The sequence below is a fragment of the Pseudorasbora parva genome, chromosome 23, assembly GCF_024679245.1.
Source record: "Pseudorasbora parva isolate DD20220531a chromosome 23, ASM2467924v1, whole genome shotgun sequence".
NCBI lineage: Eukaryota > Metazoa > Chordata > Actinopteri > Cypriniformes > Gobionidae > Pseudorasbora > Pseudorasbora parva.
In genome coordinates this window covers 10,640,499-10,667,174 of record NC_090194.1, presented here as the reverse complement: position 1 = coordinate 10,667,174, position 26,676 = coordinate 10,640,499, and the positions used below count along the sequence as shown (strand labels likewise).

General features: G+C 39.6%; 2 protein-coding genes across 6 annotated transcripts in view; both read left to right on the top strand.

The window, feature by feature from the left end:
- The window catches only part of trpc7a (transient receptor potential cation channel, subfamily C, member 7a), a 31,482-nt gene extending 18,341 nt beyond the window's left edge, over positions 1-13,141 (top strand). For all 3 annotated transcript variants that reach the window (XM_067433595.1, XM_067433594.1, XM_067433593.1), the window contains exons 2-12: positions 738-1,500; positions 3,850-4,032; positions 4,118-4,282; positions 4,402-4,618; positions 5,569-5,802; positions 6,001-6,265; positions 7,205-7,400; positions 7,489-7,710; positions 7,790-7,867; positions 7,949-8,024; positions 11,676-13,141. In XM_067433595.1, coding sequence (XP_067289696.1) covers positions 748-1,500; positions 3,850-4,032; positions 4,118-4,282; positions 4,402-4,618; positions 5,569-5,802; positions 6,001-6,265; positions 7,205-7,400; positions 7,489-7,710; positions 7,790-7,867; positions 7,949-8,024; positions 11,676-11,815 — 2,529 coding nt within the window. In that variant the 5' untranslated portion in view covers positions 738-747 and the 3' untranslated portion in view covers positions 11,816-13,141. The remainder of the gene's footprint in view (positions 1-737; positions 1,501-3,849; positions 4,033-4,117; positions 4,283-4,401; positions 4,619-5,568; positions 5,803-6,000; positions 6,266-7,204; positions 7,401-7,488; positions 7,711-7,789; positions 7,868-7,948; positions 8,025-11,675) is intronic.
- Positions 13,142-14,479: 1,338 nt separating this feature from the next.
- etf1b (eukaryotic translation termination factor 1b) lies at positions 14,480-26,648 on the top strand. 3 transcript variants are annotated; one of them, XM_067433887.1, is made up of 11 exons: positions 14,480-14,682; positions 15,019-15,124; positions 16,293-16,468; positions 16,695-16,834; positions 22,375-22,513; positions 22,604-22,794; positions 22,879-23,008; positions 23,152-23,322; positions 23,430-23,494; positions 24,969-25,116; positions 25,204-26,648. In XM_067433887.1, exons 2-11 carry the CDS (start codon positions 15,039-15,041, stop codon positions 25,284-25,286), a joined length of 1,329 nt encoding a protein of 442 aa, XP_067289988.1. In that variant the 5' UTR covers positions 14,480-14,682; positions 15,019-15,038; the 3' UTR covers positions 25,287-26,648. The 3 variants fall into 3 exon arrangements, with proteins under 3 accessions (XP_067289988.1, XP_067289987.1, XP_067289989.1); XM_067433886.1 differs by having other exon boundaries at positions 14,481-14,682; positions 15,016-15,124; XM_067433888.1 differs by lacking the exon at positions 14,480-14,682 and adding an exon at positions 16,042-16,157 and having other exon boundaries at positions 15,016-15,124.
- Positions 26,649-26,676: the final 28 nt, after the last annotated feature.

The following is a 26,676-nucleotide window of genomic DNA, read 5'->3' as shown; positions in this document are numbered from 1 at the left end:
TAAAACGCAGCGCTCATCACTGTCACTTTTCACCCAGCCGTCCAATCACAGTGGAGGAGGGGCGGGACAAACACAACACAGACCAACCGCCACAGTCTGCGTGTTGTCATCAGCTGACAACAAGCAAATAACGGAATAAAATGATTTAAAAATAAAAGCCAGAGCAAATACTTTACATTGTATCTGCAATTTTGTATAGAATCAATACCGGAACAAACTACCTGTGAAATTAGTAAGACTTCCTCGGATTTTCCGTATCATAACAACAAGCAGAGTCTCAACCGAGGAGAAAAAACGCTGCCTGCCAAAACGCTCTCAAGCGCTCACAGCGAGGCGTTTTCAGCAGAGCGCCTAGCGTTTTCAGCTGGCTAAAAATGCTTTGGTGGACACACGGCCTAAGTAACTATGCAACTACATGTCAACTACCAGTCATTAGCTTATTAGGTGACTGTCTTAGGGTTCGGGTTAGTAGAAAAAGTTGACATGTAGTTAACAGATATTAAACAAAGAGTCTACTGATATTCAAATTAGAGTTAGTTGATATTTAGTTTCAATACTTTTTAAAAATGCATTCTGTCAGAATACACAGCAAATTCTCAATGGCTAAAACCAATGGTGAAGATGTCCTTGTAGATGAATTGGTGTGATGGACCAATTTTCTCCCAAAGCATTCAGGTTTCATAGTTTCACCTAATCCAATATATAACCAATGCAATCTCATTCTCTGGGTTCTGCAGGTTTGAGGCCATGCAGCGCAGACACACCACCCTGAGAGAGAAATGCCGCAGGCAGGCCGTCCGTGGCCCCGCGTACATGTTCAGCGAGAGAGGCACCAGTCTGACCGAAGAGGAGGAGCGTTTCCTAGATGCGGCGGAGTACGGAAACATCCCTGTGGTCCGTAAGATGCTTGAGGAGTCCAAGACGCTGAATGTAAACTGTGTGGACTACATGGGCCAGAACGCATTGCAGCTTGCAGTTGGAAACGAACACTTGGAGGTCACAGAACTGTTGCTGAAGAAAGAGGGGCTGGCGCGAGTGGGTGATGCCCTGCTGTTAGCCATTAGCAAGGGCTACGTGCGGATAGTGGAGGCCATCCTGGCCCATCCGGCATTTGAGGGCGGCCTCCGTCTGACTCTGAGTCCCCTGGAGCAAGAGCTACGAGATGACGACTTCTACGCTTACGATGAGGACGGGACTCGCTTCTCCCAGGACATCACACCTATGATCCTGGCGGCCCACTGCAAGGAGTACGAGATCGTGCACATCTTGTTACTCAAGGGGGCTCGCATTGAGAAACCCCATGACTATTTCTGCAAGTGTGGTGAATGTGCGGAGAAACAGAAGCAGGATTCTTTCAGCCACTCGCGTTTAAGGATGAACGCCTATAAAGGCCTCGCCAGCGCTGCCTATCTGTCACTTTCTAGTGAAGACCCTGTGCTCACAGCCCTGGAGCTCAGCAATGAGCTGGCACAACTCGCCAACATTGAGACTGAGTTTAAGGTGAGGAGGCGCACACTTGCATAGGTATACTTACCCTTATCCAGGGGTCACTCGAATGCATAGCATTTATTAGATGTGGATGTGTAGGCTACAATAGGGGTTTGTGATGGAGTGATGGATTGTGATGGAGAATGCAGTGTATGAAAGACCATTTTCCTCACATATGAAAAAGTTGTAATCATGAGATAAACAGTCAATTTTTACAAAATCATAATTATGATATCATTATAATTACAAGTGATAATAATTTGTATCCCATAATTTCAACTTTTTGTCACCATAATTCAACTATTTATGCCATAATTGATATTTTATTTTATAGCCTAATGTTTACTTTTATTTTATAAATGTTTGTTAAATATCAAAAAAATTGTAAGATATCAAAAAACCACTACCACTATAACATTGTTATATATTTTGTTCAGTTGAGTTCTTACAATGCCCCAAATGTTTCCAACTATTTGTAAATTGTGAGAAAATTGCTATTTTAACCAAAGCACCGAGACGTCTGTGGGAGTCGCCTGTCAATTGCGTCATATCTGTGTTACCCTCGGTTCCCGGTTTTATTTGGCAGAAACGCTTTACTCTTAGCAGTGCGCAACAAATGTCACAGCAGCCGCTGAGTGAAGGCAGAGAGTAATGTCATAACATTATTTTAAACACACTTAAATGCATCTAATATGATAAACAGAGCTGCGTTACAGTACTGCATACTCATGACCGGAAAAGCGGAAATGGCTCCGGCAACTGTGTCCCGTCATAATAAAAGTCTTGTCGCTCGCGAGGCGTGTGTTTGCGTAACAATCGCTGTGCGGCCTTGCTCAGGTCCTTCAAAACTTGGTCCTGCTCTGCTTCACACTACGACGTTAATAACAACACAATCATGAACATGGTTTCTGCCCGAGTCCTATTTTCCACTGGCTGTGAGGTGAAAACCACATGTCCCAAGATTCTGAGCTCAAACTTGGCATCATCAAACTACACGTTTGTTTTGAATAGGCGCCCCCTAGCGGACGGAAAAATTACAAAGTTAAGCTTTAATAGAATAACATAGTGATTTATCTCATCTCCAACTACAATGATATATATATATATATATAAACATTTTGATAATTTTGTTAAATGATTAAAATATTTTAAAAGAAATATGGGTTCAATGAGTAGGCTACATTTTGGGTTCATGATGATCCCCTAAAATAAAAAATAGGTTGTATATTTTCAAATATACAGTACCATTTATACTGTTTGAGAAAAACACAAGGCATGATATTGTACACAGCATTGTTTCTAAAAATGATTGCTTGATGGATGGACAGACGGATGGATGGACAGACGATCGATCGACCGACCGACCGACCAATCCCTATCATCACAGGACGTGGGATAAAATTCACAGTTATCCCCCTTATTATGTGGGTACAATGAGTTGAATCACTGCTATGAATCACTATGTACTTCGTGGATAGTGCAAACTCCTTTAGGCGGTCTCATGATTATTTCAAAGCACATTTTAAACAGCTTCTCAGTTAATTTAGGAAGTGTCCAATCGTGAAGAGTGTGCTTATGGCCCTGTAATGAGCTGCGTCTCTGTGAGAGAAACGTCAGTGCTCATTCCAGCTCATAGACCAGCAGAATATTCCACACGAAAACCAATTTCCCACCCTTGAGATTACCCTCATTATAAATTAGAAGCTTTTCGATGACAGTTTCTGGTTCAGTAGAATCTCAGTTCACAACATTTTTCCAAAAGAAAACGTTCCTCCAGAGAGCTTCATGCGCTTCGGCGATGTGTGTTGTTTTATATTTAAATATGTACGGGAGAAGTTCTTCACTGGAAGTCACTCTGGGGAAATATCTAATCAGGAGTTCTCAAATCCAGACAGTTTTTCTCCTTATTGTGGTTAGCAAGCTATTAATTGAAACTGCTCCATCGAGAGCTTCCAGTAATCACCCCGTTATTATTCTCTCATCACCGTTTTTCTCTACAGATGATCACTTTCGACAGTTGTAATGGCGTGTCAGTGATTCTGCTTCTGTAATTCCACATAAAATGTTTGTTCTCGTAAAACAATGTGATGCTATAATTAGATGGATGGGCTTCTCTTGGGTACCCTCCATTAGGTACATTTCTGTTTGAGAAGATCCGATGCAAACATCAATCAGACTTCCATTTAGAGGTGCGACATGGGATTTTCAAGAATGTTCAGGTGTTGCTCACCTCCGTGTCTTTCATAGCAGAGCGTTCACTGTTTGCTAGATGCATTTTGTATCCCAGTCGCAGTGAATTCTTTTTTTTACAAGTGATTAATATGCCTGAAGTCATAATACTGTGGCTCTGTTTTATTTTAGAATGACTACAGGAAACTCTCCATGCAGTGTAAGGACTTTGTGGTTGGTGTTCTGGATCTCTGCAGAAATACGGAGGAAGTGGAGGCCATTCTGAACGGAGATGTGGACTTGAGCCCCCCAAGCGAACACCACCGGCCCTGCCTTAGCCGGGTCAAACTGGCCATTAAGTACGAAGTGAAAAAGGTACTGGGAAATGATTTATAGGCTAAAGTGGAATGGTTTCCCATGTGCTTGCAAAGCAATATCTTATTCAATGATATTCCTACAGTTTGTGGCTCATCCTAACTGCCAGCAGCAGTTACTGACGCTGTGGTACGAGAATCTATCAGGCCTTAGGCAAACGTCAATTGGTGTGAAATGTTGGACAGTCCTGGGAGTGATGGTGGGCTTGCCATTTCTTGCCATTGCATATTGGATTATGCCCTGCAGCAAGGTACATCATCATCATCATCATCATCATCATCATCATTATCATCGTGTAGATTCAGTTCATCTAATAACATTGGGAAGGCTTCCTTTTTCTTCTGCTGTTACATTTGATCTTTTCTCCAGGTGGGCCAGGTTCTCCGCAGTCCCTTTATGAAGTTTGTAGCTCACGCAGTCTCATTCACCCTCTTCCTGGGTCTTCTGGTTCTCAATGCCTCCGACCGTTTCGCAGGAGTCAAAAATCTTCCTAACGAAACCATCACTGATCATCCACGGCAAATCTTTCGCATCAAAACCACTCAGTTCTCCTGGACAGAGATGTTGATAATGAAGTGGGTACTAGGTGAGTTTCAGACACGCATGGCCTTTCTTCATTGTTAGATCATAGATAATCATGGGTCAGTATTATATACACCAGCATTATATACAGGCATAACATTATGACAGGTGAAGTGAATAACACTGATTATCTCTTCATCACATCACCTGTTAGTGGGGGGATATATTAGGTATAAGTGAACATTTTGTCGTCAAAGTTTGTTACAGACAAAATAGGCAAGCGTAAGGATTTCAGTGAATTTTGGGCAAAATTGTGATGCTAGATGACTGTAGAGCATCTCCAAAACTGCAGCTCTTGTGGGGAGTTCCCGGTCTGCAGGGGTCAGTATCTATCAAAAGTGGTCCGTGGTGATCCGGCGACAGGGTCATGGGCGGACAAGGCTCATTTATGCACAAATTGATGGCCGGGTGCATGTGTGTCGCTTACCTGGGGAACACATGGCACCAGGATGCACTATGGCAAGCCGCGGGGGCAGTGTGATGCTTTGGGCAATGTTCTGTTAGGAAACCTTGGGTCCTGCCATCCATGTGTGTTATGTTGACACGTACCACCTACCTAAGCATTGTTGCAGACCATGTACACCCTTTCCTGGAAACCGTATTCCCTGGTGGATGTAGCCTCTTTCACAGGATAATTCACCCTAAAATAAAACAAAAATGGTACAGGATTGGTTTGAGGTGTTGACATGGCCTCCGAATTCCACAAATCTCAATCCAATAGAGGATCTGTGGGATGTGCTGAACAAACAAGTCCGATCCATGGAGGCCCCACAACTTGCCTGATCGGTGTATTTATTAGTTATAATTTATTAGTTATTTTTTCATATGTATTGAAAAGTGATTTACACATTTTGCTCCCTAATGTTTCTGTCAGACCACCACCAAAAAGAAACCTGTAGGGCTTAAAAATAAACATGATGAAATTCCCTTATGTCTTTTTTTTCCTCTGAACAGGAATGATCTGGACGGAGTGTAAGGAGGTTTGGGCTGAGGGGCCACGAGAGTACATCATGCATTTGTGGAATGTTTTAGACTTCGGCATGTTGTCGGTCTTCGTGGCGTCATTCACTGCACGGCTTATGGCTTTCCTGCGAGCCTCCCATGCACAGCTGTATGTGGATTTGCATGTGCCCAATGCAGACCTGATCAATGCCTCATTACCAGCAGATGTGGCCTACTTCACTTATGGTATGTCACAAAAAATATAAATATATATTCAGTACATAAAAAAATCGAATTAACTTTAACATACCAGTATTAAAGACCAGAAGTCCTGTTTCTGTTCTCAATGTAATGAAAGTTGTGCAGATTTTCTTGCAGCTGTCTGAAATTAAACAAAATGCTGCCATCAAGTGGTGACATCAAAAAGTGCTTCTTCTCTCTCAGCCAGGAACAGGTGGCTTCCCTCTGATCCTCAGCTCATCTCTGAGGGGTTGTACTCCATCGCTGTGGTGCTCAGTTTCTCTCGTATCGCCTACGTTCTGCCAGCCAACGAGAGTTTCGGACCCTTACAGATATCCCTTGGGCGCACTGTTAAAGATATTTTTAAATTCATGGTCATTTTCATCATGGTCTTCCTTGCCTTTATGATAGGCATGTTTAATTTGTACTCTTACTATTTAGGAGCAAAATACAACCCTGCTTTTACCACGTAAGTCCATAAAAGGATTATTTGATTTTAAAAAGAAGAAATGTAATTTACTCACCCTCATGTTGTTACAAATGAGAAGGTTTTAGAAATTTCTACCATGGAACACAAAAGGAGATATTTTGATGAATGTGCATGGTGCTCTTTTGTTACCAAGCAAATTGCTTTTTGTTTTTTTATAAAAGTACTATAAAATGAGTCTGACTTGTGCACTGTGTTCCAAATCTGAAGACATACACTACAGTTCAAAGTTTACAATCTGCAAGATTTTTATTTTTAATTAATGCTTTAATATTTAGCAAGGGTGCTATTTAAATAATAATAATAATGATAATAACGATAATAAAAAACACTGTGTAGTATATTCATCAAATGATCCTAAAACAAAAAGTATTACAGTTCCCACAAAAAATATTACGCATTACATTTGTTTTTAACATATAATATAAAATAATAATAAGAAGAAATTTTTCTTGCACCAAATTATCATATCAGAATGATTTCTGAGGGTTCATGTGACACTGAAGACTGCAGTAATGATGCTGAAAATTCAGCTTTGCATCACAGAAATAAATTACATTTCAAATTATATTAAAATAGAAAACAGTCATCTTGTATGGTAATAATAATTCACACAATATTACAGTTTTTACTGTATTTTAAATCAAATAAATCCACGCTTGATCAGCATAAGATAATTTTTTCAAAAGCAGTAAAAAACTAATATTACAGACTCCAAACGTTTGGAACGGTTAGTGTATAATAGCTTTAATGTCTTCAATTTTGGAGTTTTGAAAAGAGCAGCTCGGGCAATATCTCAAAAATACCTGTTTTTGTGTTCCACCAATGAAATATAGTCATACAGGTTTTGAATAAATGTTAAACTATGATAACTGTTTGTGAATGTTTCCATGCCATTTTGCATGTATGCATCTGTTGCAGGGTAGAGGAAAGCTTTAAAACACTGTTCTGGTCCATCTTTGGTTTATCTGAGGTGATCTCTGTGGTCTTGAAGTACGATCATAAGTTCATTGAGAACATTGGTTACGTGCTTTATGGGGTCTATAATGTCACAATGGTGGTGGTCCTGCTCAACATGCTAATAGCCATGATAAACCACTCATACCAGGAAATTGAGGTGAGACAAATATATTTTGCAAACAAATAATAATACTTAAAATGATCATTTGTCATAATAGATGTTTTTTGTTTGTGTGTGAGAACAGGAGGATTCTGATGTAGAATGGAAGTTTGCTCGTGCAAAGCTTTGGCTCTCCTATTTTGATGAAGGCAGCACTCTTCCACCCCCCTTTAATCTAATGCCCAGCCCCAAATCCTTCTATTACATGGCTCAGCGCACCAAAGCATGCCTAGTGAGTTTATGCAAGGCCAGGGTCCGTAGCAACAGCAGCCAGCAGGACATGGGAATGGCCAATTCACGGTCTAAGGTCAGAGATCAGCAAGGGTTTTCAAATTGTTCCGAAACAAAGCAGAAATGGCCATTCTTCATTTTTTATATATTTACAGCTTCATCGGTTTCGACCTTACCATGCACAAGAGGGATTCACAGTTAGAAATCCCATCAAACACCCCACAAGATATCAGGTACTAATTGATTCTTTTTATCTAAAGTGTTCCTGTACAGGAATTTCCTGGCAAAACCTTATTCTAAACCTTCTCTCATAGAAACTCATGAAGCGCCTCATCAAGCGGTACGTCCTGAAAGCCCAAATTGACAGTGAAAGTGATGAGATCAATGAAGGTAAGATTTAAGTAAATTCTTCATTCATTAGTGTCTCTTGTATGATTTACTTTTGCCCTAAAACATACACTATACTGCCAAAAGTTTTGGGACATCCCTCCAAATCACTGAATTCAGGTGTTCCAATCAGTTCCATGGGCACAGGTGTATAAAATCAAGCACCTAGACATGCAGACGGTTCTACAAACATTTGTGAAAGAATGGGTCGCTCTCAGGACCTCAGTGACTTCAAGCTTGGTACCGTGATAGGTTGCCACCTGTGCAGGAAATTTCCTCATTACTAACTATTCTACGGTCAACTGTTAGTGGTATTATAACAAAGTGAAAGCAATTGGGAACAACAGCAACTCCGCCATGAAGTGGTAGTCCACGTAAAATAACAGTGCAGGGTCAGCGCATGCTGAGGTGCACAGTGCACTGAAGTCACCAACTTTCTGCAGAGTCAAAAGCTACAGACCATCAAACATTGTGGCCTTGGAACAGTGGAGAAGTGTTCTCTTGAGTGACGAATCACGCTTTTCTGTCTGGCAATCCAATAGACGAGTCTGGGTTTGTTGCCAGGAGAATGGTACTTGCCTGACTGCATTGTTCCAAGTGTAAAGTTTGGTGGATGGGGGATTATGGTGTGGGGTTTTTTTTAGGGCTTGGGCTTGGCCCCTTAGGATCTCTTAATGCTTCAGCATACCAAGACATTTTGGACAATTTCACGGGCCCCACTTTGTGGTTACAGTTTGGGGATGGCCCATTCCTCTTCCAACATGACTGCGCACCAGTGAACAAAGCAAGGTCCATAAAGACATGGATGAGTGAGCTTGTTGTGGAGGAACTTTACTTGACTGGCCTGCACACTAGTCGATAGAACCTCTTTGGGATGAATTAGGGTGGAGACTGCGAGCCAGGCCTTGCTCGTCCAACATCAGTGCCTGACCTCACAAATGCGCTTCTAGAAGAAGGGTCAAAAAATCCCATAAACACACTCCTAAACCTTGTGGAAAGCCTTCCCTGAAGAGTCGCAGCTGTTGGGGTAGCTGCAATGGGTGGGCCAACTCCATGTTAAACTCTACAGATTAAGAATGGGATGTCATTAAAGTTAATGTGTATGTAAAGGCAGGCGTCCCAAAACTTTTGGCAATAATGTGTATTTCAGTGACTGTTGTTTTACATGCCATATCGCATACATGTCAAGCAATAAATGCATCCAAAGTAAAAAAAAAACTATTTCATTTTCTCATAATGTACTGAAGCATCACCTCATTTCTCAGTGTCTGAAATTGTTTTTGATAAAGGATGCCGTCTCATTTCTGAGAGCTACTCTGCTCTGACTCTACTCAGTCTGTTGTGATGAGTCGTCTGCTTACAGTGCATGTCAGAATCAAAACAGCCATTACCATATCTGAATTTCAACCTCAGCACCGTGATACAAACAGTAACAACGCCATCTGCAGTGTTTGCAGTGTCTGCAATGTAGCGCGTAACAAGTAACTGGAGTTACGTAATCAGATTACTTTTTTCAAGTAACTATGTACGACATTACTTTTTTGTAATTTATTGACTGACAGCTCACTTGTCCCCACGTTGAGAAAAATCAGGAGTCGTTGTGTGTGAACATGATGGTTATTGTAGTTCTAGACTAAATGTGAGTGAGCATGCATTTACTCATCTCACTTGCAGAAAAAACTATTCAATCTTCCGTTAAAATGAATAAAACAATTGAAATTAAAATATATGAATACTATGAAACCTCCAATAATTAATTGTTAAATAAAACAAATCATTTTAAGCATTTAATCTCACTTTATTTACCAATTTACTTGCTTCTGACCTTCGGCAATCCATAATGGCAGCACAGCTGAAAGGTTTGTTTGATCTGCGCCCTCTCTTCTAAAGGAGTGAATTTGCATTTCCTTCAGCCTTATTATTAGCCTGGTTAAAACAAGACCATTCTCAGTAGTACCAAATAGTTTGCAGAGCAAATCTAAATTTGCCGGAAGTTTTCTGGGTTTTCCCTGGCTACCTTATTATTTCAGTTTTGGTGTAAAAGGGCCTTTACACTAGCCTAGAAATCTAGATGCACCCTAGCGGCAGCAAATCTAATCTGCCGTGAGTGTCGTCTAGCAGCTCTCCATACACTTCTGAGCTGTAAAAACCAAACTCAGGTCAGGCCAATCACATCGTTTATAGAGTCGGTGGGCGGGGCTTAACATAATGAAAGCTACTTGCATGCTACTAAAAAACACAGAAGCTGGCGAACAGCGGTCTTTCAGATCAGCCGTGACTCTGGAAGACTTGGAGAAGAATGTAACTGAATTAATTCTTTAGAAGGGAAGATGTGTCCGGAGTTTTGCCGACTGCATACGGCGAGTGTTTAATCTATCAACGAGCTCCGCTTCACGTTGCTCAGATTGGTTTTTAGTGCTATTCAATTGCGTGCAGAGGGAGTTTGAAAGACAACCGTTTATCCCGCCCCTCGGATTGAGCCCTGTCAATGGTGAGTTTCCAGACCAAACATCTTAATGTGGGTCTGGCTTGTCAGGCTACCTACACTTAACCCAAAATGCTTGTAAAACAAAAAACAAGCCACGTCCAGGTAAGAAAAGGTAACGTAATGCATTACTTTTCTTAAAAAGTTACTAAGTAACGCAATTAGTTACTTTTTAAAGGAGTAATGCAATATTGTAATTGTAATTTTCCCTAAAACTGGCCTACGGTTTTACCCATAAACTAAAAAAAGATGGACGACGCGTCGTCACTCTCTTCTGTTGAATAGGTAAAGCCACCAGTGTCGAAATATGGCGCTGGTATCTTGGGTTTCGAGTCTGTGCAGTAGTGGAAGCCGCGATATCAAGGTCCTGCTCACACTCCAGTCTAATCAAAAACTTTTTGTGAAATAAACAGTCATGGAAATGTAGAAATTAAAGCTCCAATCTCCTCCCGAAGGAGGAGGAGAAAATGTTCCTGAAAAATGTTGATTGGTGCCTCAGTGACAAATTCGCTCAGAGAAACTGTCAATCTCAGATGTCAATCATAATGTCACACCCCCATTATTATAGCATCAAATAACTAAAACAAAAGCTTTTTTATTTGAAGTGTTTTTTTATTGTTTGGTTTGTCCCATTACACTTCGTGGAGAGGGTGGGGTTTATGACCTATACTGCATCCAGCCACCTGGACTTGGTTTTACCGTATCAAATCCAGCACGAGTGCTCGTCCTTTGGAAGTCCATGCAAAGTGTTTTTGCTTTCACAGGGCAGAAAACAACGTCTTCTCGAACATGTCAACAACACCAGACTCCTTTAGGCCTCAGCTACAACCACAGTGTTTGAGGGCGGGTCATATTACACTTTGTTTACGGACAGTCCATTAAGATTGTGGACTGGCATTATGCAAATATGTTACAAAACATGGTCCATGCAGGAAGTAAGACTGGAATTACAGACGACTCAGGAGTAGAGAATCGGTTCTTTCTTTTGGAAGACAGTAAATCCATTTATCAAGCACTTTGAGAATTAAAACCTTGCAGACCTTTTAAATTCACAAACAGCATTAAAGCACACTACATGAAAGATAATATAACCATTATAGTGGACCATAAATGGGATTTCTGGGCCAAGTTTTTCTTGACCCGTGTTTTCACATACCTCTTCTTCTCAGGTGAGTTGAAGGAAATCAAGCAGGACATTTCCAGCCTTCGCTATGAGCTCCTGGAGGAAAAGTCACAGGCCACTGAAGAACTTGCAGAATTGATCCAAGAGCTTGGAGACAAACTCAGCAAAGGAGCCAAGAGACCATGAAAAGTGAACTCTCGTGAATGTAGCTGAAAGTGTTTTAGGCCGAAACAGTAGCTTATTAAATACAGATTTGCTGAAATATTTAGTTTAGATACAATTTTTTAAGTCTCTTTATACTCTCAAGACTTAAGTTTGTGAAGTAGGTAAGATTTGTGATTACTATTTGGGTGTGGGATGCAATTTAATAAAGTAATTCTTACACGGGAGCGCTGCAATGATATATATTAATACCAATAAATTCAGATGAATGTATTTCCACAATACCTACACTATTATTTACATGAAAACAATACAGCTAATATGTTAGTTTTGAACATTATGACATTAGTCCTGGTGTATCCGATTGCACATTATGGTCTTAGAGACTTGACTTATGATATAAATAAAGGAGTGTCATAATAACAAAGACGTCCAAAATTTACAGGTTGAACACCAGGACCTGGACAGAGATGCAATAGTATTTTTATGTTTTATTTTATTTAAACCATATATGATTGCATTGCAAGGTCAAAAATAGAATGATGCACAAGGGTAAATATCAAAAAAACCTGTCAAGAACATGTACAAGTCATAATTTACCTAAACTTGTGAGGAAGAAATACATAATTATATTTTGCCTGAAGAAAATGAAGGCTGTTTTTAAAGGACTGTTAAGGTTGTGATAGTCTTTTCTTCCCTATTGCTATGTATATATAAGAGTGAAAAAGCTTCTCAAACAGGAACAAAAATAAATTAAAAAACATAGGGCGGGACTTGATTTTATCCGGTCTGATGGTTGTGGTTTGCTCATGGTCTGGCGCCACAAGGGGGCAAAAGGGGGTGCATACCCACTCACTCATCACCAAATCTCCCCATCCTGGAATACAATGGCCCCCTCAAGAATTATGAATGGCCTCCGGCTCGTGTGTCCTGGGTTTGCTATTGATGTGATGTGAGTGACAGGTTGCCCTGACCACGCACCAGTAAATGCGTCATCAGAGAAGAGAAGAGATGTCATCAGAGAAGCAGAATTTATTTTGATTACAGATTAGGAGGACATTAATAATACTAATAATAATGATGATGACTTGCACGGATAGAAAGTCACGGATGGAAATCATTTATAATAAATACTGCAATATTCCATAAAAAATGACAATTTTTCATGGTGACTGCAAGAGGTTTAAAACATTCTAATTTCTCAGGAAAATAATGTCACAATGCAAAATAATCTTAATGGTAGGCATGGTTTTTATGTCAGATATAACATGAAAACAACAGGGCTGTGGTAGTAATGAACATTATTAGAATGTATTTCCAATATATAAAAATAAAATTATATTGAAAGTTCCTGGTTGTACATGTGTTGATTTTTTTATTTAATATTTTAAAATAAAATATAATTTGCTCTGGTTGTTATTTATAGCAACAGCTTCTGAAACAAACAACAACAACGCAAACAATTAATCCTAAAAAACTGTCAGGATCCCAAGTCATATTTCACTTACTTTAAAGCTTTAAAGGTACAATATGTACGTTTTTTTGGATTAAAATATCCAAAAACCACTAGAACAATGTTATATATTTTGTTTACTTGTATACTTACATTATCCCAAATGTTATGTTGAAATCCAGAGAAATAAGCAGTTTTAGAAGCAGGTGTACATATTTTTCTGTTGAAGTGGCATTTCTGCATTCTATGACCAACATATTCTGAGATCAGGTATTTGATGGAAAATGATGAGGAAAAAATGGTGCGTCAAGCAAGAGAAGATGTTATACTTTTATTTGACGTTATTTGGAAATGTATTTATTAATTTATTATTGCACTCAATGGACAGAAAACAACCTAACGCTAGAAAAGCTGCTGATAATGCATAACATTGCTTATAAATAATGTTAAGAGTAAAACATTTTAATAAACGATTGTTATATCATAAACACCGAATCCATAGGGGCTGCCATTGTATTTTCGCGGGCTAAGTGATGTCGCAGAACTCGTAACTAGGAGTAAATCGTTCTAGTACGAGTCCACGGGTGGGAAGTCACAGGTTTGACAGCCGTTCCCAGTGCTGCCGCCACCACGTGCTGCGCGTGCCCTTTCTTCTAAGCAGCATACCACAAATACCTGAATGCGACACCCGCAGGTAATGATGACATCAAGACGGCCAGCGGCGGTACTGGCCGTTCCAGTGCAGTTTCATGGGTAGAAGGTTGGAAAAACACAGGTTACGTGTTGCCTGGAACGCGGCATAAGCTCAGCGAAATCAAGGTGTCATCAAGCGACATCTAGCGGCACAAAAATTACATATTGTGGTTTAAAAAAAAGAAAAGATAATGCATTTGTTTGGTTTATAAAGAAAATTAAGCACATTATTCATCTTCAACTTCGTTGTTGTTGTAGCATTGTTGCATGATGACAAGTATCTTTTTTTGAGAAACCGCCTTACAGAGGAAATATATGACAAGGAAATGGGATGAAACGTGACCTGGATTTCTCAAAAGCATAGTGATGACTATTGGTGCCAAGTTCTGCCAATGGGTTGACTGTATTTTTAGACTAACGATGCTTTTGGGAACATTTTCGCACGAATCACCCACACTGTATTCTGACGAGATGCAAAAGTCATTGTTCCACCCTTTTTGTTTGACAGCAAAATCCTCCAATCACACAGCCCCAACTACACCCCCATGCGTGGCGGTTTCAGGAAGTGATACTAAATGGAATTTCTGCCTTTCCCCACGTGAGCCTCCATCGAAGCACCACGCGCAGCAAGACCAAACCGGCTGCTAACGATAAGTGTATCACGTCACTGAGAAACAGCGGCGAGCGAGCTCTGGACCACAAAATAACTGCCGTACGGACGCGGCGGAGCGGATTATTCTAGTCTGTGAGTACGCTGCAATAAGGCCTGTCAACACATTATCTTCGACTAATTTAATCGCGTGTTGAAAATAAAATAATTGCGAATGGGTGGTTTTGCACAAGCGGCGCGTGGCAGCAGGGATGTTCTTGGGCGCGAGAGGCCCGCAGGGTTGCGTTAGCCAGTTAGCGCATCAAACTTCAGTAGCTCTTTTCTCTTCTACCCACAATAAGCCTTCTTTAATTCAAGTAGCAATTTTGTCCGAGCCATTCAGTCTTTCATTGTGAAAACCCGCATTTAAAATCTCTGATAATTCAAGCACTTCGCGCTAGCAAGCTAAAGTTGGATTCTCTTTTCCAGCAGGTCCAGACAGCGCGAGGAAGATGGCGGACGACCCCAGCGCAGCGGACAGGAACGTGGAAATTTGGAAGATTAAGAAGTTGATTAAAAGCCTTGAAGCGGCTAGAGGGTGAGGCTCGCGCTGTCAGATTCTCTATGTTTGTATACAGCTGTTAAATGGCAAACTGTAACACATCTGATGTGCGCTTTGATTCGTTCTTTGGGGGGACCACATGCTAACCAGGTTGCTAACAGCTGTTGTAGAGAGCAGCATGGTGGATGGAGAACGAGACCGCGCATTGCACAGCTCGTTATTTCTAAAATACTGTGATGTAGGATAAAGAGCGGGAAATGCTCTACGTGGAGTCGTTTGAAATGTCAAAGACCTTCGGGATGACGCCTTAAAACTGGCTGGTGGAGGTGACAGACGCTGCTTAATTGGAGGAACTGTGATAAATATCAGTGGTGTTTTGTATTACTGTGAAGAGATTAGTAGTTTTTAATTTTATTTTATATATCAGATTTTATCACGGCATGCTAACGTTGCTGTTGTCTAAGGGCCATTATGGCTATTTAACCAGTCGCGAGGAGGACTTTAAACGTTAACGACACAGGTCAACACCAAGATGATGATTTTACTCACCACCATGTTGATTTAAACATTGACTTTCTTTCCATATAAATACATACATAAAAGGTGTTACTAAATGTTAAGTGTCATTCACCATTCCATTGTTTTTACAATGAAAGTTATTGTTAGCCATAATGACTTCTCAAATGTACTTAATATACCTTGACAAATATAACTTACTCATAAACCGTTTAGATTTCAATTTAGCATGATGCATGTACACTACTGTTCAAGGGAACATTCAATTGATCAAAAGTGACAGTAAAGGCTTATAATGTTACAGAAGATTTATATTTTAAATGCTGTTCTTTTAAACTTCATATTCAAAGAATACTGATTAATTTTTTGTTTACACAAATATGCAGCACAACTGTTTTCAACATTGATGATGATAATAAGAAATGTTTCTTCAGCAGCAAATCAGCATATTAGAATGATTTCTGAAGGATCATGTGACTGAGGACTGGAGTAATGATGCTGAGAATTCAGCTTTGCCATCACAGGAATAAATTACATTTATAAGTATATTCACGTAAATAAACACTTATTTTAACTTGTAATATTTTACAATATGTTCACTAAAACAAATCTTACTGACCCCAAACTTTTCAACGGTACTGTATGTTCATTAAAAGGTCTCAGACTGTTCTTTTCTCTTCTTCCTCAGAAATGGCACCAGTATGATATCCCTCATCATCCCACCCAAGGATCAGATTTCGCGTGTTGCGAAGATGTTGGCCGATGAGTTCGGCACAGCTTCAAACATCAAGAGCAGAGTCAACAGACTGTCTGTGCTGGGAGCCATTACCTCCGTACAGCAGAGACTCAAACTCTACAACAAAGGTAAATATGTGGGTTTAGTTTTATCTAAGAGCTATTTAACTTCTCAGAAGATGGAATTGGTATGTTTAACTTTTCCAAAATGGTGCTGTTTAAATATTAAACTGGCAGTTGATACACATTTGCTGTGTGTGTGTGGGTACGATAGAGAGTGGCGCCTGATTTAATCTTTTCATTAGGTGTGGTCTCTCCTGATCCCCCTCACACGAGTCTGCTGTTTATCTTGCAGTGCCTCCTAATGGCCTGGTGGTGTATTGTGGCACCATTGTGACAGAGGAAGGCAAAGAGAAGAAAGTAAACATTGATTTTGAGCCTTTTAAACCAATCAACACATCCTTGTATTTATGTGACAACAAGTTCCATACTGAGGTAAATCAATCAATTAATCTATCTATCTTTACATTCACACTTGGCATTAACATGCGACCTGTATCTGGTTGTTATCCACATACTCATTATAAAGGCGTTTATGAAAGTGTTTGTGATTGGAATGTTATTTAATCTGTGTGTCTTGGTATAGAGGTAGTTGAGGAGGCATTGTGTTCAGATCTCTGTGTAATGTAAATGCAATCTAGCCATTGTATCCGCGTTCACAGGCTGATGTCATGGGAACCACTGTATTTAACAAGATGTTTTTTGAGAGACAATCGAGGACAGTGGAACGTTAGCATTATCTGTAAAGGATGCACCATTTTCCTACCACATCTGGCAGTGATTTTGGACCCATATGTCCTTTAACAATTTCGATCACAGCATCTATGCAATGTAGGCCTGTTATTATTTGCAACCTCCTCCTTGTTTTATGAGATTTGAAACTCATAGCACTGCCACTGAAAGTAGGTTTTAAAAGAAACCCCACCACTTTGCACAAGGACTGTTTTTCCATTACAGGCTTATTTTAAATATTGTATGGGAAACAGACCCGATCAGTTATCCAGATACTAGTGGTGGACAGTAATAATAAAGTATTTTTACTTTATTGTACTACTGAACATTCTTCAGTATCTGTGGTTTTATCTTGAGTATTTTTATTCTGGGAAACTTGCATTCCAAAGCATAATCTTAATTTTTACTTCATTTTATCGCCCCCCTCTCAGAGATGCAATAGAGTGTGATTCGTTAAGCTGATTATTTTCATTTGGCTTGTCAGATCAGTTGTGATTCAAATGATCCGGTCAGGGCAAGTCATCAGTTATGGGCAGTTAGTTGTGACCTAATGGTTAGAGAGGTGGGCTTGAAACCCAAAGGTCGCTGATTTGAGTCTCAGTACCGGCAGGAAATATAGGTGGGGGAGTGAATGAACCCTGCTCTCTTCTGCTTATTACCTAACCCCCAGTTGCTCCCTGGGCAGCACACCAAAAATGGCTACCCACTGCTCTGGGTGTGTGTTCAATAATCTCTGCTGCGTGTGTGTGCACTTGAATGGTTGAAATGCAGAGCAAAAATTCTGAGTATGGGACACCCAGTTTTTCCCATTCATTAACTAGATTGTGGCAGCCTGGCACAGTTTTATAATGAATATATATTTAAACTTCTCACATAATGCACCTTTAATACGACTATATCCTCTAATCGCAGTGACTAAATAAGTGTTTGCGGTGCAAATTTCAATGCACAGTGCTTACTTTGCTCACATGATCAACTCGTAATAACTCGCCAGTGTAGAAATTAGGGGTGTGACGAGATCTCGCAAGATGAAAATTTGAAAAGATTTCTCATCAAATGAAAAGCTGTCTCGCAATATCGCCTTGAGGGGTTTTTTTTTAAGAGGGAAAAAAAAATGTAACTATTAATTTTAGCTATTGTAAACATCTGCTACACAACCACACAGTACAGAAGGAATCAGTTCACTGATCACGTGATGAGAGTAAGGTGAGATGATTGACAGGACTAGAGCCTGATAGTCTCTGATAAATGTCTACACCGGATGTGACAAAAGACAACATAACTCATTGTAATCAAATGTTGTCTACATTCGATATAACAAAGTGACCATTGCAAAGCATTTGTCCTTCATGTCAGTATGTCATAAATAGAACAAGGCATCAGTTTATTGGCAGTTACCTTGGTTTAGGTAGTGTTATCTTGTAGAATGTGCGCTCAGCACCACCGCTCCAGAGTATGTGATCGCAAATCGAAATAAATGCAAGCTCCCTGATTCGTGCAAATTGGGCTACATAAAATAGCCTGCTTCTGAATATCAAATCTATCTCATGCTAGGTAGGGGTGTAAGAAAATATCGATACATGTGAATATGATGTTTGGCGATAGTGTTTTTGATAATCGATACAGTAATGATATTTTTATATTTATTCGGTGTCTATGTTCGGTTTAAACCACAGACTATATAAAACCCAACCGCTAGATGGCAGTATTATCTCAGAACGTAAGTGACGCAGAGCTGGAGAAGCACAAGGTGAAGGTGTGTGCATCGCTAATGTTTCCATTAGCAAACCCAGCTCACAAGAAGTTTGAATTATTTTGCTCCCGCGGTATACAGAGCTGGAGTGTGGACTCATTTTTGCTTCAACTATAAAGAAGCCACTAAGGAAATCGACGAGTAATTTTGTTTGCAAAATTTTGTTTGCCAAGTTAAAATCCAATACTCGGGAAAAACATTAAATCTGAGAGCTCGCTTAACATCCCGATGTCATCCGTGCTGCTGAGAAGCATTTCGATAGAATATGTGCAGTACGTTTTCCTCTCAGTAACAAAATAAACACAGCAAAATTGACAGCGGTGGCAGCAGAACGAAAGCGTCTGATCAGAGCGACGTGGATATGGATGCACCAGCTCTGCTGCTCAGTACTTGAAATAGACAAACAGTCATCCAGTCATGGAATGGACTATGTACATTCTGTTGTTAAACAGTTTAGAAATTAAAAACTGCTATACTGTGAACCTTTAAAACATATACACAAAGCATCCTTCAGTCACTTTACTGCACAAAATAGTGATTAGTGATTTAAATGATACTGTAGAAATTAAATAAGTTACTTGTAGGGCTGTTTCGAATGCCATTTTTTGAGCTTCGAAGCTTAGGTGGCAATCAATATCGAATATTCGAAGCTTCGGTGGGTGGGGCTAAATATATAATAATAGTGTCGGTTTGCATTTGTATCATCTTTCACGACTTCACGTTTCACTCTTCGGCATCGTAAATGTGTTGCGGCAGACCCAGTGGAGTGCAGTGTTGCATTTGGTGCAATATGATCAGGTGGCACACATTCTTTAAATATTAATAAGCATTTAATAATCTTTTAAATAGAACAGTTTCCGGTACGCATTACACGGGCAGGTTTATGCTCCGAAAACGGACAGTGCACAAGTGATACAAACCACAAAGTCTGTTGAGAGCAAGAACTTTAATAAGGTATTAATAACGAACCTTTCTTTAAAACAAATGAATCCCAAAACAGAAATTAAATTAGTAACACACAGTGATTTCAATGAACTGTAATAAATAAAGAACACGGTAGCATGCTTATAAACAGTTGAATAAGAATAAATGAATCGTTTTTAAAATGACACAAAATGTAATATCTATTACAATTAGTTTTATTCTATATAAGGGATTTATTTTGTCTTATTCTGACTTTTTGTTAATTTAAATCTTTAAAATGCGCGATGCTTTTATTGAAAGCATGTTGCGGTGTTTTTTTTAATTTATTATTATTATTTCAAGCATGAGTGAGAATGAGTCCGCGACGGAAGTCACGTGTTGAGAAAAAAAAACAAAAACGAATATTCGAATCTCAAAACTGAAAATCGAATGCCACCTCACCGAACGAATATTCGAATATTCGATTATTCTAGTACAGCCCTAGTTACTTGTCATGTTTTATACACCCCTGAATCATGATTCTTGACTCGCCAGATTCTTGGCTTGTTAGTTGTAACCACCTCTTCGCTCTGGTCTTTGCTTTGATCTCTGTTTGCACTTTGAATATTGAGAAAGTACTAAGATTATTTTCTTTGGTTTTTATACTGTTTGTTCAATTTGTGAACAGAAGAGCTCACACACAGCCTTCGATCAGACTTTCCAGAAGCTTAAAATTCATGTACAGTAAGGTCTGAAGAGACTTGTGTGAAATCATAGAGGAGAGAATGAGTATTGAGTATTGTTGTTTTTTGATGCGTATAATTCATACTCAGAAAGTAGAACTGAAATTACATCAATTACAAGATGACTCATGAATTCTATCATTGAAGATTTCTTAAAAATAGTGCAAAAATCTTGTCCGGTTCTCGTGAACCCAATCTCGTGTCTCGTCACACCCCTAGTAGATATTACAACAAAAGCATTATTCCCAAAAAATCAATTGCATTGCAATTGCATAAATTAATATTAAAGTTTCAAATAATAAATCAATTACAAATTATGCAAATATTTATTTAGCACATTTAGCAACAATGCACAGTATGAAATAAAATTAAAACTAAAATGTTTAACATGACCTCACTCGTACATTAAAGGGTTTGTTCACCCAAAAATGAAATTGATGTCATCAATGACTCACCCTAATGTCGTTCCACACCCGTAAGACCTCTGTTCATCTTCAGAACACAGTTTAAGATATTTTAGTCCTAGACCATATGCAGTCAATGCCCACTATACATTTTGGTCCAAAAATGTCAAAAACTATGATTTTATTCAGCATTGTCCTCTCTTCCGTGTTTCTCCAAAAAGATTAAACCGGTGATGAGGTAAATCGCTCAATGCTTCGGGTCGCCAATGTCACGTGATTTTTAGCAGTTTGACGGTTTGACGCGATCTGAACTGCTGAAATCACGTGACATTGGCGACCCGAATCATTGATCGATTCACACCGTTTGAATCTTTTTGGAGGAACGCGGAAGAGAAGACAATGCTGAATAAAATCATAATTTTTGACATTTTTGGACCAAAATATATTTTCGATGCTTCAAGAGATTCTAATCATCCAACTGATGTGACATATGGACTACTTTGATGATGTTTTTATTCCCTTTCTGGACATGGACAGTAAAGTGGGCGTTGACTGCATATTCTCTGGGACTAAAATATAAAATATCTTAATCTGTGTTCCGATGATGAACAGAGGTTGTACGGGTGTAGAACGACATTAGGGTAAGTCATTAATGACATAAATTTCATTTTTGGGTGAACTAACCCTTTAAATAGGCCTACTGGCCTGCAGAAAGGTACAGAAATTGAATAAGGTAATCATATGTAAAAACTGCATATTTAAACTATTTAAATTAGATTAATCAATATTAGACTTACAAAAGCTATTCAAGCAAGAGCAGTGAGTGATGTCCTTATCTTTTGTTTGACAAACACAGCAGTAAAGGCTACTGCCCCTTTAAGACCTAATGCAGGGATGTGTCGTCTTTCTCGACGATTTGGCTGGTGGCGGGGGCTCATTTCCATCCCTGCAATACACCAGTGGCAATGTAATATAGACACTATATTACAACTAAAAATAATTGAGTCCCCTCTTAAGTTTGAATTTGTAAACTTTTGGAGTGCATCAGATTGATGAATTTAACTTTAAAATTTACAGATTTTTTGCTGAGTGGTTGAGGTCCACAAAAAGTAAGTTAAGAATTCTGAAATGTAGGATTCTTGTAAATGACCATCATATTTAGGTCATGACTGTCAGTTATTTGTGAACTAAATCTGCTATAAAAGGTCCAGCTGTTTAAGCCCATGGAAATGCTTGAATGAGGTTGTGTCCACATTTGTGTATTATCATCTGAAAGGGGAAGGCTTTATTAAACGTGTCCTGAATGGCCGATCTGCTTTTTTGGATTGTGATCGCATATTAATACTAAGTGTAAACTCTGTCTGTCTGTCTTACCTGTATTATCTAAAGATCTAATCGTAACAGCAGTTCTAATTCTTTTAAAAAAATATATGTTCACAGGCTTTAACAGCTCTTTTGTCAGACGACAGCAAGTTTGGCTTCATTGTGATTGATGGTAGTGGTGCCCTGTTTGGGACTTTACAAGGCAACACGAGGGAGGTGCTGCACAAATTTACTGTGGACCTGCCCAAAAAACACGGTAAACATGTCTTTAAATCACTTGCTGTGACTCCTTTTGTTATTTTACAGAATTGAATTTACCCAATTGTTTGCTCTAACCTTCCTTTAGGTAGAGGAGGACAGTCAGCTCTTCGATTTGCACGTTTGAGGATGGAGAAGAGACATAACTATGTGCGTAAAGTAGCGGAGACGGCTGTGCAACTCTTCGTGTCCAATGACAAGGTCAACGTGGCAGGACTGGTTCTTGCTGGGTCAGCTGACTTCAAGACAGAGCTCAGCCAGTCAGACATGTTTGATCCGGTATGTTTTCTTCGCATCAAGTGACTTGCAAACTTAATTCAGATTTCTGGTTCTTTTCTGACTTTGGTTCTTCTGCACATGTAGAGGTTACAAGCAAAGGTTCTCAAGCTGGTTGACATATCATACGGAGGAGAGAACGGTTTTAACCAGGCCATTGAGCTCTCAGCGGAAGTGCTCTCCAATGTCAAGTTCATCCAAGAAAAGAAACTAATAGGTAGTTAATCCAAGAAGCATTTACAGGCTTAATAAAGGTGATAGACATGCTGGGAACATTTATTTGTGGCCTAAAACACTGGGCTTTCAGCAATTTTATGGTGTTTTTTTTTCTTGTGTAGTGACTTGTGTCTCTGATTTCAGGCCGATATTTTGATGAGATCAGTCAGGACACAGGGAAGTATTGTTTCGGAGTTGAAGACACACTCAAAGCGCTGGAAATGGGAGCGGTGGAGATTCTTATAGTTTATGAGAACCTGGACACTATGCGTTACGTCCTACGTTGTCATGGAGAAAATACTACACCAGAAAACGGTATGCGCATCCTTGCTCCTGTACGTGCAGTTGTGCAATGTTTGCAAAATATAAAATTATTCCTTTCTCATATTTATTTGAAATCTTTTTCTTTTCTTTTTTATCAGATGAAAAGATACTTTATCTGACACCAGAACAGGAAAAGGACAAGTCTCATTTCACTGACAAAGAGGTAAGCAAAACCATGATAACAGATAATTAGTTGTATATGTTTCAGCAGATTTTCTTATAAAAGTGGTGCAGATGCTCCAAAGGCTGGAACTCTTTCCCCTGAGTGACTTTGTGGAGTTTAAGCAAACATTGATCTTGTGTCCTGAAATGAGACCAGCAGCCTATGAGTTAAAACCCTTGATCTTTAAGGCCCCGATATACTCGCAGCAATTTTTTTTCTGTTCTTTGCTTAGGGGTAAAACATAGTTCTTTAGGGTTTCATCAGCCCATTAGTACCAACTTATTGCAGTTCTGTTTTGATTTTCAGGATTATGCATTGCAGGTCCTAAAGTCTGAGACTACATTGGATATGTAGGTTTCAACTTCTTGATATTAGATCTCCATTTGTAAAGAAACTTTGTGACATCTGGCCAGGTTAGCTCAAATGGTCAGATGTTCTTGGATTACTGTTGATCAGTTTCAAGTCTTGAAGGTTTCAAATTAATGTGGAGGTCATGCAGGTGGGTTTTTTAATATATATTTTTTTTTTCAAATAAAGCGATGCACTAGAATCGGGTGTCCAGTCCTGGTCCTAGAGGGCCACTTTTCTGCAGAGTTTAGCTCCAACTTGCCTCAACACATCTGTCTAGAAGTTTCTAGAATGCCTAATAAGACCTTGATTAGCTGGTACAGGTGTGTTTAATTGGGGTTGGAGCTAAACTCTGCAGGACAGTGGCCCTCCTGGAGCAGGATTGGACACCCCTGCACTAGACGAACAATTGTGGGTTCCTTAAAGAACTGCTCACAGAGCAGTTCTATACAGTAACTTGTTCTTAGTGTGAAGAACGATTTTTATATTATCAAGACCACTTTGTGCAATGAAAACATGGCATGTCAGTGCTCGCGAGCTGTTTTCTGTGATGTAGTGACCCGATTTGCGTTGTGGCTTTGACAACGTGCAAGCCCTGAAGCCAGATCAGTTTCACTTGAACTGTGTCAATTGTATGTGTTTTAAGGCTTGCCAGTTTGGACATTAAAACGATTTTAGACCATCGGATGTGTATCATTTATATTGAGTTACTGTGCTGATGCATTCTGACAAACAGTCAGTAGCTCCCACATCATGTGAAGATCGCGTGATTTATCACAGGAGCGATAGCATATATTTTTCTACTTTTGAAGTAACTATATACAACGCACAGCTTCACAATAAGAGAGACAGTATGACTAATTCGCACATGCAATCTGTCTCTCATTAATGCATTAAAATAACTAGGCCTACTTTCCTAGTGCCCACCTTTTAATAGTCAAGCATATTTACAGAACAGACCTTATCATTGAACTATGAGGGCAAAAAAAGCCAAAACAAAATAATTGTTCATTAATTGTAATAGAGGTAAACTGTTCAATTAATCAAGGTTTGGATTTTTTTTTTTTATTATATCGTCCAGCCCTATGATGTATAATGTTAACATTATCGTATATATTTGTTTTAGACAGGTCAGGAGCATGAGCTGATCGAGAGCATGCCACTGCTTGAGTGGTTTGCCAATAACTACAAAAAGTTTGGGGCCACACTGGAAATCGTTACAGACAAAAGTCAGGAGGGCTCACAGTTTGTGAAAGGCTTCGGAGGCATCGGTGGTAAGTACTCTCCACAGATTACAATTTGTTATGGAAAAAAAAATGTTTATATAAATTTAATTTAAAAAAAAAAATTTTTTCCTTCAGGAATCTTGAGGTACCGGGTGGATTTCCAAGGCATGGAGTACCAGGGAGATGACGATGAGTTCTTTGATTTAGATGACTACTAGGTAGTCGGGACTGATGCAAAAAATTCAATATAAGATTTCCCCCCCTTCACCTTACCCGGAAACGGCAGGGGAGCGAAGGAGATCGAATCAGCAGGAGGGAGAATAAGAATTTGAGAAGATGGCGGATGGTCTGCGTGTCCCTGGCTTTAGAATGCAGCGACTCCATCTCTGGACTGGAAGAGGCAATTTTTTCTCCTCTCCACTAATTAGCAGGTCATCGCAACAGCATGGCCGCGGCCCGTCTGCCTGTCCTGCCTCAGCTCTTCACAAAAACACTTTAGGCTTTCAGATCTACTTTTTCTTCCCTTCTAATCTCATTCCTTTATTCCTTTCGCCTCTCCTTTTTATAATGGCATCTGCTGCTGTTGTATTTTATTCAAATGTATTATATTTTCTCTTATTCAGTGTATGAAGAAAGCAGTAGCAAACTATTAGATCAGTACTGCTTACCTAGCCACCTCAAGCCCATTGCCAGGCCTGCGTTTTATTTTCCTGGTTAGCCCAGACTTGATTTGTTGCCTTGTTTCTGCTGTAAACCAGTGTGGTGGTGATGCACTCTGAGCCAGCGGTACACCCTGCTCCTCCCGTCGCATTGTGCCCACGTTGAGGCGTGTCTTGCTCTCAAATGGACCATATTAGTAACTGGACCCATCCTTCCATGAAGACGGAGAATCGTCTTTTACAGTACATTTCCCTCACTTGTTTTCCTCAGCCCCCAGGAGATGCTACTTCTCGAAAATAAACTATATATGAGTGCCTGAATTTTGCAGTTTGTGAGATGTGAGCACAGTGTACCAGCATCTGGACCGTAACTTCCGCCTCCTGCTGTTTCAGAACATAAAATCTTAGTTCAAGCCTTCAGCACTCATTGGTAGATGACGGCTTTACCGGCAGAACACATGCATGGGAATGTCCTTTCAGACCGATCGTGGGGTGGGGTTGAGGGTTGGCGGGGGGTTACTGTGTTAACTGTGATGTGTGAGTGAGTATACGTCAGTTTGGCATTCCCTTTTAGAAGTTGCACCCCTGAGCCTGTGACCTGCCACAGACTACAAGCCTCTTCTTTCCATTTTGTCCAGTCATATTTTAATAGCAGATTGGTTTTTAGAAAGACATGCTGCAAATCAATGATACTTTGGACCTTTAACAATTATGGCATGGTTGATGTTCTGACGCCTACTAAAACGAACAAATAACCTAATAATGTAAAAGGAGAAGAAAAAATTCCAAAAAATGGGCCCCCATGTGTTAGCAAATATTATGTTGTATATTTTTATTTTCTTTGATCCATCACTATTTTGTATAAATCATTTGTTACATCTGGACACAGACATTAAACGTTCTCATTGTTTGCAAATTGCACTTTTATCTTATTTATTTTGCAATGCTA